The sequence below is a fragment of the Urocampus carinirostris genome, chromosome 1 (assembly GCF_059441175.1).
Source record: "Urocampus carinirostris isolate Australia breed hairy pipefish chromosome 1, RoL_Ucar_1.0, whole genome shotgun sequence".
NCBI lineage: Eukaryota > Metazoa > Chordata > Actinopteri > Syngnathiformes > Syngnathidae > Urocampus > Urocampus carinirostris.
In genome coordinates, this window is record NC_142349.1 from 65355197 (window position 1) to 65367332 (window position 12136).

The 12136-nt window shown below is 40.9% G+C and overlaps 1 protein-coding gene across 2 annotated transcripts in view; it reads left to right on the top strand.

Moving 5' to 3' along the window:
- The first annotated feature begins 2328 nt into the window (after positions 1–2328).
- crtc1a (CREB regulated transcription coactivator 1a) overlaps positions 2329–12136 on the top strand; it is a 36147-nt gene continuing 26339 nt past the window's right edge. Inside the window, exons 1-2 of one of the 2 annotated variants that reach the window (XM_088348730.1) lie at positions 2329–2477; positions 8497–8613. In XM_088348730.1, coding sequence (XP_088204856.1) covers positions 2352–2477; positions 8497–8613 — 243 coding nt within the window. In that variant the 5' untranslated portion in view covers positions 2329–2351. The remainder of the gene's footprint in view (positions 2478–8496; positions 8614–12136) is intronic. The other variant, XM_088348739.1, reaches the window with a different exon arrangement.

The following is a 12136-nucleotide window of genomic DNA, read 5'->3' on the forward strand; positions in this document are numbered from 1 at the left end:
CTGATTGGCTCCCTGTCACTATTTGAACCCAGTCCTGTCAGTCCCCTGTTGTCAGTCCGGCAGCGAACCTCTGTTTTTACAAGGCAAGCCTTTTTTGACTCTGACTCCCGCCTGTCCCGTTTTTGCTCCTGTTCGTCTCCGGCTACGCCCCGTTTTGATTCCGACCACGTCTGCTCTCCCGTCCCAACTTACGACCCGTTTTTGATCCCGACCACGTTTTTGCCCTCCTGTCCCGGCTATCGACCTGATTTTCCGTTTCTGACACCGGCATCGCCCGCGACGGGAGATCCACTTCCGTATTTGGATCACGATCCAATTGCGAGAGCGACTTGCTTCCCGCGTCCAGCGAGCATCGGATCGCGGGCGCTGCCCTTCCTCTTTCTTTCAATAAAGTTGTGAGAGAACGTTACGCGATTGGGTCTACCCAATGAGCTGGTCGTGACAAATACCACGAGAAAGAAAAAATATAAACAACTTTAGATCGTTCTCTCTGTTGTGACCAAAAGTTAAAGGACAATATATTAAAAACAAATAAATTACCTTTATTGTATGACAAAATAAGCTAGTTTGTAAATCGTGTGTAAATTGGTTAATGCCATTTGGAATTTTATACTGCCAAAAGTGAAATGATTTGATATAAGATTTTGTCTCTATTTGAGTTATTGTTAGTTGTTAGTTAGTTATCTCCCTCCGGTGAAGTTTATTTGTTCTATTAGTATTTATTTTTTTGTATTTCATTTCTTTAAAAGACAGTGACCTTTTTTAAATACTCTAATGTGTCATGGTTACTGATGTGACTCAGCTGTGCCCGCTCATTTGGCGCCACCCCCCTCGGGTTCCGATTGGCTCCCTGTCACAATTTGAACTCAGTCCTATCAATCCCCTGTTGTCAGTCCGTCTGCGAACCTCAGTGAATGCTCGGCAAGCCTTTTTCGACCCTGACTTCCACCTGTCCCGTTTTTGCTCCTGACCACGTCTGTTCTCCCGTCCCGGCTACTGACCCATTTTTTCCGTCCCTGACACCGCCATCACTCGCTACGGAAGATCCACTTCCGCGTTTGGAGCAGAATCTGAGTACGAGAACAACGTGCTTCCCGCGTCCAGCAAACACCGGATCTTTGACGCAGCCCTTTCTCTTACCTCCAATAAAACTTGTGAGAAACGTAACGCAATTGGGTCCTGTTTCCGTTCTGGTCATGACAAATGGTCTGATTTTGGATTGTTCGTCTATGCATAATTTTGAGTACCTACGGTGTTTTTTTTTTCCCTTCTTTGTGGAAAAATGTTTCTTTTATAATTGTTACTTTTGGTAAAACATTATTTTGTTTTGTAATTCTGATTATTAAAGTTAAATATAACAAGATATTTTGTGTATCCAAAGACTTGAGTAAATTCTGACCCAGCATCAGGGTTGGGTAGGGTTACTTTAACTGGATTACTTTCAATGACTTTTGGATTACTCCAATACCAAATATGCTAATAAAAGACAAAAGAAACTAAATATGAATAAAATGATGACTCACAACACGTGGTAAGCTTTCTCTCCTGGCTTTGATCACCAAACAAAATGAAAATAAATCCAAACAGCTTGCCAACATCATTTTTGCCGTTCCATGTATTCCGTTACTCCCCAAGCCTGCACAAAATTTAGTAATTTTATTCATATTTAGTTTCTTTTGTCTTTTATTAGCATATTTGGTATTGGTGTAATCCAAAAGTAATTGAAAGTAATCTAGTTAAAGTAACCCTACCCAACCCTGCCCAGCATGTAAATCAATATGACATTTGCGACAAAAACAACAACAAAACATTCAACAACAAAAAGAAAAAGTTCACACCGTTATTTGAGATAAATGGTGCGATTAAATACGAGTTAATTAATTTAACTCAATTGACGAGATACGCGGAGCGCCTAAACTCCCACCCCTGCCAGACAACAGATTATCTGTAAAGTCTACAGTTTATAGCTAGGGTAAAACCGGAAACGATTTATTTTGCATTTATGATAAAATATTTCATCAAATTGAATACAAATGTTTTGGATAGCACTCTTTTGACCGCAAATGCGTAAATTAAAATAGTAATAATAATAATAATAATGATAATAAAAATAACAGTTACAAAACTAATAATATATCTCAGCATATATTTACATTTTACTTTGAAAATGAGGCTTTCAAAAAGAAGATAAAACGTAAATTTCATTTAATTAACCCACTACCGTACGTCTTCAAAATTTCAACCGCGCGTTTTATTCTGCTACCCTTTCAGTAACCGGAAGTACATCGGCCTCACGCTGTGAGCCTTGACAGTAAACAATACCGAAAAGCGGAGCAGAAGAGCGTGGAAACATGGCGACTCCGAACAATCCGCGTAAATTTAGCGAGAAGATCGCTTTACATAATCAGAAGCAAGCGCAAAACACGGCAGCGTTCGAACAAGTCATGGAGGAGCTCAACATGAGTCGGGCTGCCAGGGTAAGAAGGCATTTTTGGGAGGAAGAAGACATCTTCCGCCTCCTCACTCGTGTCCGTTTGTTTTGCTCGAGCTGTCAAACGTGCGTGCAGGGGACGCGGGGGAATAATAACACGAAAGCTTAAAAGCGGGAGATGTTTTTTTCTCTATCTTGTTTAAAGTCCATATCGGTGACGTGGCGAGGACTGTAATAACGGGTAAAAAGTTAAATTTAGTAAAGTGAACGCAAAGGGACGAACAAGTGAATGCGGTGCCTTGACTTACGAGATGAGCAGGGCTTTTGACCAGGCTCGTGACTCAGTTTAATCATAACCGGTTGGGGATGCTGAGCTCCACAAAGAACCAAAACCGCTAGAAATAAATACATAAATCAGTACATTTGAAAATTAAATGAATGTGATAAATTAATTATGAAATGATTACAAAAGAAGATCGTTCGTAAGTTGAATTTGTTGGTAAGTTGCTTCAGTGCTATATTATATATGTTTAAGGTTTATATAAGTACCGTAACTTGTATTGTTTTTTAGTAAAAATAAATATTTCATAAAATAATATGCTCAATAAAGATAAATAAAGTTGAGTTAAACTTACTTTTGGAAGATGCGATTCAAGAGCGCGCTGGAGATACAGTATAGAATGTTTACACACAAACTAGGAAGAGGAAGCGGATGTCTTCTTCGGGGTGGATGCTGGGGGACCTCTCACAGCGCCACCACACGCCAGTGGCGGAAAGAAGTACTACAGTAATGTCCTGTACTCGGAAAAAGATACACACCATACAAAATCGAACTTACAGCAATGTCCGGATATTTTTCGACATCCTGAAAAAAATGATCGTATCCACCGTTTTTCGTTAGTTTAATGGTCGTGAGTAAGGGAGCGTCTGTAAAGTTAAAGGCCCGGATCTAGGTTTACCCAAGAGGGTGGGCACTAAGATATCTTGAGGGGCCATCCCCAATGCTGGCTTTTTTTTTTTTATACCTTCTGCATTTCCCCGGGCTTGGGACCATAGCAAGTAGAACACTGGCTTGAGATCAGTGGAGGCTGCATTAGTATTCTCATCAGCTGCACCGCTTATCCTCAGTAGGGTCGCGGGGGTGCTGGAGCCCATCCCAGCAATCATCGGGCAGTGGGCAGGGGACACCCTGAACTGGTTGCCAGCCAATCGCAGGGCACACGGGGACAGACAACTCACTCGCTCAGTCACACCTAGGGACAATTTGGACCGACCAATCCACCTGAAATGCATGTCTTTGGAACGTGGGAGGAAACCGGAGTGCCCGGAGGAAACCCACGCAAGCACGGGGAGAACATACAAACTCCGCACAGTAAGGCCGGGAGCTAGATTTGAACCCACGCAGGAGGTTCCAACGACCCCAGAACTCTGCCGCACACGCGCTAACCACTGCGCCGCCGTGCTTCCCTGCATTAGTATTATTTTTGTTTATTTTTTATTTATTTTTTTATCTACCCATCTATTTCTACCTACCTATCATCTCACGTTGAAAAACAAATGGAGATTTGTAGCAATCAGTGAATGAATAGGGCTCATTTTTGATTGGAGCAATTGGAACTTACCGTGTCGCTGAGGGACTTCTGACTGTTTTTGTCCAAGTTGCGTGCTCTAATCATCAAAAGCTGCTTTGCCGTCGTGCACGGTATGCGTTCCTTTTTCTCCTTTGCCTCCTTTTAGGTGTGTGATTGTGACCTTTCCTTTTGTGTTTTTCACCACGTGTCTTGCAATTAATATGATATTGCCCAGATAGCTCCAGAAAGCTCTAGGTAAGCCCCGATAGAAATAGGCTAGCTAGCTAGCCTGCCGTGCTAATTGTTATTTTTCCTTGGATGTTTCCAAGATTGTTGCTGTAATCGTTTTTTGCTGTTGGCCCCGGGTTATCCTGGCTGTTTACTACAGGTTTTTACTCAGCCAGCCTCCTGTTTTTTTCCGCTGATTGTTCCCATTTTTAGCAGCGGGTTATCCTGCTGTGTCCTGGCGGGTTTAGCCCCTGTTAGCTCTCTGTCTTATTTTTGCCGGTTTGCCCCATTTTGGCTGTTCGCCATTTGTTGTATCATTGCTGCACACATCTGCTACACTACACCTAGCCATTCTCCACAAAAACTACCGAAACTTTGCTAAAAACACTCGGAACCTTTTTGACTGATTAACATGTAAACCAATATGGTGACTGGCTTGCTAGGGTGCTGGTATTCTTCACATGGCGTCAGAGCTAAGGAAGTCAAAGACGAAGCAGACCTTTTTTCAAAAAACATATTGTTTTCCCACAATTTGTATGTTTTAGACCAGGGGTGTCAAACTCGTTTTAGCGGGGGGCCACAAATGCTATAATAAAATCTCACGGGGGCCGGACCAGTAAGTTTAAAAGAAAGAGAGAGGGAGAAAAAGAGAGAGAAAGAGAGGGAGGGAAAGAGAGGGAGGGAAAGAGAGAACGATAAACAGGTAGGGAAAACAAGGGAGACAGAGTAACAGTGAGAGAAAAAGAACAAGAAAGTGAAAAAAGAGAAGGATAAAAAGAGTAAGAGAAGTGAAACAAAAGAAAGAAAGAGTCAGCAGGAGAAAAAGAGACAAAGTGAGGTGAGAGAGAGAGAGAGAGAGAGAAAGAGAGATAAGTCAGAAAAGGGAAAGAAAGAGGGTGAGAAAGAAAGAGAAAAATAGAAAGAAAGAGAATTAAAGTGTAAATTAGAGAGAGAGAATAGAAAGAGAGCAAGACGGAGAAAAAGAAAGAGTTAGGAATGAGAGAGAAATAGAGAAAAGAGAGAGAAAAAGAGAGTGAACAGGAGAAAGAAAAAAAAGGAGAAATAAATAAAAAAGCAGTGAGTCAGAGAGAAATAGAGAAATACTACCACAATTGTTTTGCAAGTGTTAACTGGCTTTGGCGACATCCGGTGGAACTATTTAAAACTACAGCTCATTTTCCTCTTGCGCTTCTCTCACAGTTGTCTTGCGGGCCGGATTCAAACCATTGGTGGGCCTGATCTGGTTTGACACCTGTGTTTTAGACTTTGGGTATCCAGTTAAAAAGGTCAATCCTTCAATGAACCTGGTTCCACTTGATCAAATGCTTCTGGAATACATAAATACTGTATATTTCAATAGTAAATATACTCAAAGTACCATTAGGTGCGTGTTTGTGTATATGTGTCTCCTGCATCCTGCTGCTAGTGCACACTCCATGACAGACACACTCATAAGTCAAAGATGAAGCCTGTCAGATTATGTGGATTTTAAGCCACATAAAGCATATGGGCCTCCGTACTAAATCCCTTGAATGTTGTCATGTTTGAGTTTACACCACGGGTGTCAAACAGGCGGCCCGCGGGCCAAATCAGGCCCGCTAAGGGATTGAATCCGGCCCGCGAGACAACGCTTAGAGAAGCACAAGAGAAAAACGAGCCACAGGTTGAAATATATCCACATGATGTTGCCAAAGCCTGTCAAAAACGCTGTACTTGGATTTCTCTCTCACTCTCTCTCTTCCTTCCTTTTTCTCTCACTCTCTATCTCTCTTTCACTCTCACTGTCTCTCTTTTTCTCTTTCTTTGTTCCTCTTCCTCTCTGTGTCTTTTTACCTTCTTTTGCTCTCTTCCTTTTTCATTTTTCTCTCTTTTCTCTCTCTCCATCTCACTTGCTTTCTCCTTCTCTCTTTCTCTTTTTCTCCTTCTCTCTTTGTATTTCTCTTTGGATTTCATACTTTCTCTCTTTTAACCCCTTCTCTATTTCTCATTTCATCTCTTTTGTTTCTCTCTTTCTCTCTCTCTCTTTCTCCCTTTCTCTTTTTCTTTGTCCTACCCTCTCTACTTCTCTCTCCCTCCCTATTTTTCTCTTATTTCTTTCTCCCCTTTTTTTTATCTCTAATCTACTTCTCCGGCCCCCGAGAGAATGTTTGTTCTATCGTGTGGCCCCCGGGTTAAAATGAGTTTGACACCCCTGGTTTACACGTTAAGGCTCCGGTTCAAACTACAGTTGACCCAGGGTACGACCAGGGTTGGCTAGGGTTACTTTAACTTGATTACTTTCAATTACTTTTGGATTACTTCAATGCCAAATATGCTAATAAAAGACAAAAGAAACTAGATATGAATAAAATGATGACTCACAACACATGGTAAGCTTTCTCTCCTGGCTTTGATCTATTTGATCTCCGGCAAAACTAACATAAAATGCAAAATAAATCCAACATCATTTTTGCCGTTCCATGTGTTCCGTTACTCCCCAAGCCTGCACAAAATTTAGTAATTTTATTCATATTTAGTTTCTTGTGTCTTTTATTAGCATATTTGGTATTGGAGTAATCCAAAAGTACCGTATTTTCCGCACTATAAGGCACACCGTGTTATAAGGCGCACCTTCAATGAATGATATATTTTCAAACTTTTTCCATACATAAGGCGCACCCCATTATAAGGTGCTATAAGTGCATGCTGGTTTAAGATCAGGCAATTTTGTAATTGTAATCCTGTGCAGTCCTTTGAGACATTTTTGTGATTAAGGCCGTCATAAATAAATGTGAATTAACTTGACTTGGCTACAGTAGAGGATGTAGTTACGTTATGCAACCATTAGATGGTGCCGCGCTAAAGGGAATATCAACAAAGCAGTCAGATAGGTCAGTCAAACTTTATTAATAGATAACAAACAAGCTTTCCACAACTTCATTCAATCCCAAAATGAATAAACAGCCGTTTTATTATTTTCTCTGAGGTAAAGCATTTTCGTGACACATCTTTAACATCTTTGAACAACAGCAAGGCATAACATTTTACTTTTCCTCCATTTAGTCAACACGCAAAAAAACGTCTGATACTGTTATGGTAAATTAAACGTTAGTGCAATCGCAATATAGTGACACTTGTTCCCTTTTTTTGATGTACCACTTGTCGTTTGTTGGCTGAAAGTGGCGGACAAAACATTTTCCCTGTTGCGATTTCTTAAACATGTTCAGCTTTTCTCAAAAGTTGCATCTTGAAAATGGCCTTGGCAGTATATCTGCGACCAAATCCATTTGTTTTCCTCCTTCAGACTTTGTGGGTTGACAAAGGTGCTCTTCAATCCAAACATTATACTCTATTTGCTTATTTGCTTGTGCAGCGGTTAAACAGCCGGCTTTCGTTTTGTTGAATTGAAGCCCCGTAGGTTTTGTGAAAGCGGTAACGTTTCTCCAGGCCTTCATGCAGGGCCAAATCAACCAATTCAAAATTTGATAGGGTAAAGAAACTGCGATATCACAACTATGCTACGCCTGCACATGGAATATTCAAGGCGTCTGGGCTGATTTCTGAGCCTAGCACGAGTTAAATGCTTACATATGAAAGCACAAGTCTGTAAGCAGTGCAAGCAAGGGAAAAGGCAACAAAAGGAAGCTGACAATTTTGAATTATGAAATGAAATGATCTGCATTTATATAGCGCTTTTTAAGTCAATGACTTCCCAAAGCGCTTTACAATGTGCTTCACATTTCCCAATAGCGGCCGTGCAGCCATGTAAGGCGCTAACCTGCTTATTGGGGGTATTAGGGGTTCAGTGTCTTACCCAAGGACACTTCGACATGTAACACGGAGGGATTCGAACTGCGATCTCTTGATCCCAAGACGAGCCCTCTACCTCCTGAGCTACGGCCTTAGCTATAATTTGTGGCTTTATTCACACACAGCAAAAACAAACCTGAAGCCATTATTAATGAACCAGTATTGATGGACAAAATATAATTAACATCACATGATTCAGATATTTCGAGACCAGCAGAGAAGGCCTTGCAGGCCCTCACAGCCCACAACTGGAGCTGCAGTTAAATGGATCATCTGAGGGCAAAGTTGTTATTATTAGATTTTCTGCATTGCCTGAAGTAAGTCAAAAAATTAATTCACTGGTTATGTCTCCCTCATGGAAAAGAGAATCTGGGTTCTATTTGGAAAGGAAGATTATCTGAGGGCTTTTGGGAATGCCCTTTCAGAATAAGCGTTTCCTCTTTCAACATTCGATTTTCGTTGTTTCTAATCTTCTAGCAGAAGTTGCAGACGAGTCAGTATTTGCAGTTGGGACCGAACCGGGGACAATACTACGGAGGATCCTTACCGAACGTCAATCAGATTGGAAACAGCGCAGCCGATTTCCCTTTTCAGGTACGCTACTTGCTAGGAATTTCTTTTTTTACTAATACATTAAAAACGGGACAGTGTTTATGTTATTTAGCGCCTCCTAGAGATAAAAAAAAGTTATTAAAATTATAACGAAAAAACACATCAACTACCTGTAGTTCGAGAAATTTGCATTTATTTTACATAATTTAAGCCTTACCTAAAAGCAGTTTATATAATTGTCCACCATCTTGCTGCCAAGGGTACCCAAAAACCTCAGATGACCCGGCAAACAATGAGAAGTAGAACGGTGCATTTTGTTCACTTAGAGCAGGGGTGTCCAACTCATTTGAACTCGGGGGCCACACCATAGAACAAACATTCTGTCAGGGGCCGGACTAGTAGATTAAAGGGGAAAAAAATTGAAAGATGAATAAAAGAGAAAGAGGGAGGGAAAAGGAGAGAGGGCGGGACAAAGAAAGAAAAAGAGAGAGAGGGAGAGAGCGTGAGAAATGAAGGATAAAAAGTTGTGAGAGAGGGGGAAAAGAAAGGGAGAGGAAGTAAGAAATCCAAAAAGAAATAAAAAGATAGGAGAGAAAAGAGAAAAGAAAGCACAAAGGGTAGGAAGAGAGAAAGAGAAAAGAGAGAAAAGGAAAAAAGAAAGTTAGAGCAAAAGAGGTTAAAAGACACAGAGAGAGAAAGAAACAAAGAGCAACAAAGAGCAACAAAGGAAGAGAAAAAGAGAGACACAGAGAGTAGAGAGACAGAGACAGAAAGTGAGAGAAAAGGAGTGGAAAAGAGAGAGAGAGAGAGAGAGAGAGAGAGAGAGTGAGAAACAAAAGATAAAAAGTCGTGAGAGAGAAAAAGAAAGGGAGAGGAAGAAAGAAATCCAAAGAGAAATAGAATGACAGAAGGAGAGAAAAGAGAAAAGAAAGCGCGAATGGTAGGAAGAGAGAAAGAGAAAAGAGAGAAAAGGAAAAAAGGAAGTTAGAGCAAAAGAAGTTAAAAAGACAGAGAGAGAAAGAGACAAAGAGGAACAAAAGAAGAGAAAAAGAGAGACAGAAAGAAAGGAGTGGAAAAGAGAGAGAGAGAGAGAAATAAATACAAGTACAGTGTCTTTGTTCGAGGCACCTGGCTTTGGCAACATCAAGTTGACATATTTCAACCGGCAGCTTGTTTTTCTCTTGTGCTTCTCTGAGTGTTGTCTCGCGGGCCGAATTCAATCCCTTAGCGGGCCTGTTCTGGCCCGCGGGCCGCCTCTTTGACACCTGTGACTTAGAGTCTCTTGTTCGTGCTTTTTAGCGTTCGTTTTCGGTAACATTACACCATACACGGACATCTAGTGGTCAAATAATACACATTTTCCTTTTATGATCCAAAGTCTGATACAGATGTGTTCAAACTATATATATTTTAAGACAGAATTCAATAAAACTGGCCAACCCGCTCTCCAGAAAAAAGCTGTTTCTTCAGTACATTTTATTTCACTATGTGATATTTGATTATTTGATAAAATATATGTAATAATAATAATAATGCCAGAGCCTGTTTTCCATATCAACATCAATATACCACTTAAAATTAGTCTCCCTCCTACTTAAGAGTAATGAGGCTTGTTTTTCTCCCTAAATAATGCTTTTAAAACAAGGTGCGAGCAAAGTTATTTTCTTTAAATGTCACAAAATACTGCAAACAAGGATACCAACATATTTACCTTCAGTGCACACTGGGTGAGAAGGAGTGCGTGCGTCCTATCCTGTGTATTGCTCCGCCCATCCCTACCGTTCACCCAATCTAATGGCTCTAGGTGCTTTGCCAGGGCTTCTGGGTAAAACGTTTGTTTTGTGGCTTTTTAATCATGAAGTGTCGAAACAATGAACATAAAGAGTTTATTAAGCTTCCATTTCAAGGATTATTTCGTGATTGACAGCAACAACGGGGTTTGTTAGTGTGGCAGCTTGAATGTAAACGGTAGTTAAAATTGTGTCCTATATATACTGGAACAAACTTCCATATTAAACTCCAAGCCAAATTCACTCATGAAAAGGGACGTATATGGCTTGCAAGCCATAGGTTCCTCACCCGTGCTGTTAGCAGCTCACAGTATGTACAGGTTATATGTGATCCTTCATACATACATTGTTAGATTTTAATATACCATCTATACCAGGGGTGTCAAACTAATTTTAACTTGGGGGCCACGTGATAGAACAAACGTTCTCTCTGGGCCAGACTAGAAGATTAGAGAAAAATAAAAAGAAATAAGAGAAAGAGAAAATTAGTTAGGGTGGGACACAGAAAGAGAAAGGGAGAACGAGAGAGAGAGAGAGCATGAGAAACAAAAGAGACAAAAAGAGAAATACTGAGAGAGAGAGAGAGTAAGAAACAAATCCAAAGAGAAATAGAAAGGTAGAAAGCCATAAGGGGAGAAAAGAGAAGGAGAGAAAGAGAGAAGGGGAACAAGTGAGAAGGGGAAAGGAGAAGAGATTAAAAGAAGGTAAAAAGACACAGAGCGAAGGAGACAAAGAGGAATAAAGAAAGAGAAAAAGAGAAATAGAGAGACTGAAAGAGAGTGAGAGAGAAAAAGAAAGAAAGAGATAGTGAGAGAGAGAGAGAGAAAAAAAGAAATACAAGTTGAGCGTCTTTGTGAGGGGCACCTGGCTTTGGCAACATCAAGTGGAGATATTTCAACCTGCAGATTTGATTTCATTAGCAATTTAACTAAGAGAACCCCATCGAATATGGCCGAAATAGCGTCGCCCGAGTCTCTGTGGAGCCTCTCTGAAGTCCTCCAGCCTTTTTCCCTCGGCCCACTTCTGTCCACAAGATGGTGTGCCGGCTCCTCCCATGGGCGTGCCAATGAAGCCCAACGTGAGCTCCACCACCTCGCCGCGATGTCTGGAAAACTCAAAACAGCAGAGAGCATTTCTCAAACAATGCCTGCTGTCCTCCGTCATCAGGGCCTTTCTGCGTCGTCGGATGTGCTGACTATCTTATCAGCCTCAAGTCCCGTTCCCGCCATTCCTGTAAACAATATGTCCTACCAGACCAGGGTGCCCTGAACTTTCATTGCTCATTGAACTTAAGCCTACTACTCAATAAATGTAACTTGTATTCAATCGTATAAAACCCTTTATAGTCAAATGTATAAAATCCTTCAACCCCATCCGCATCATATGGTTCGATCCCACCTTGGTCCTCTCGCCGGCCACCCGGGATCCCAGGCTAGCCAGTTCGAGCTGCGTCGATATCAGTCATTCTTAACTGTCCTTCGCCATTCACATCTATTCCTAGAACACTGTCTTGCATCTATTATATTAACCAACCTCATAGCCAGAGCATGTATCACCCAGTCCATCCAACTATACTCGGACCTTTCTCTCATTTCTGCACTACATACTCTCTTAGTCAAACAGCCTTCATCCATTCCTATTTCTTTCCTAAACTTGATATTTTTGAGAAATTACAAGCTAACATTGAATGCTACATAAACCCTGTCTAACAAATTAAAATTAGTCTTAGAATTGTCTTTATTGTCATTGATAACAACAAAGAGAACATTGTTTAA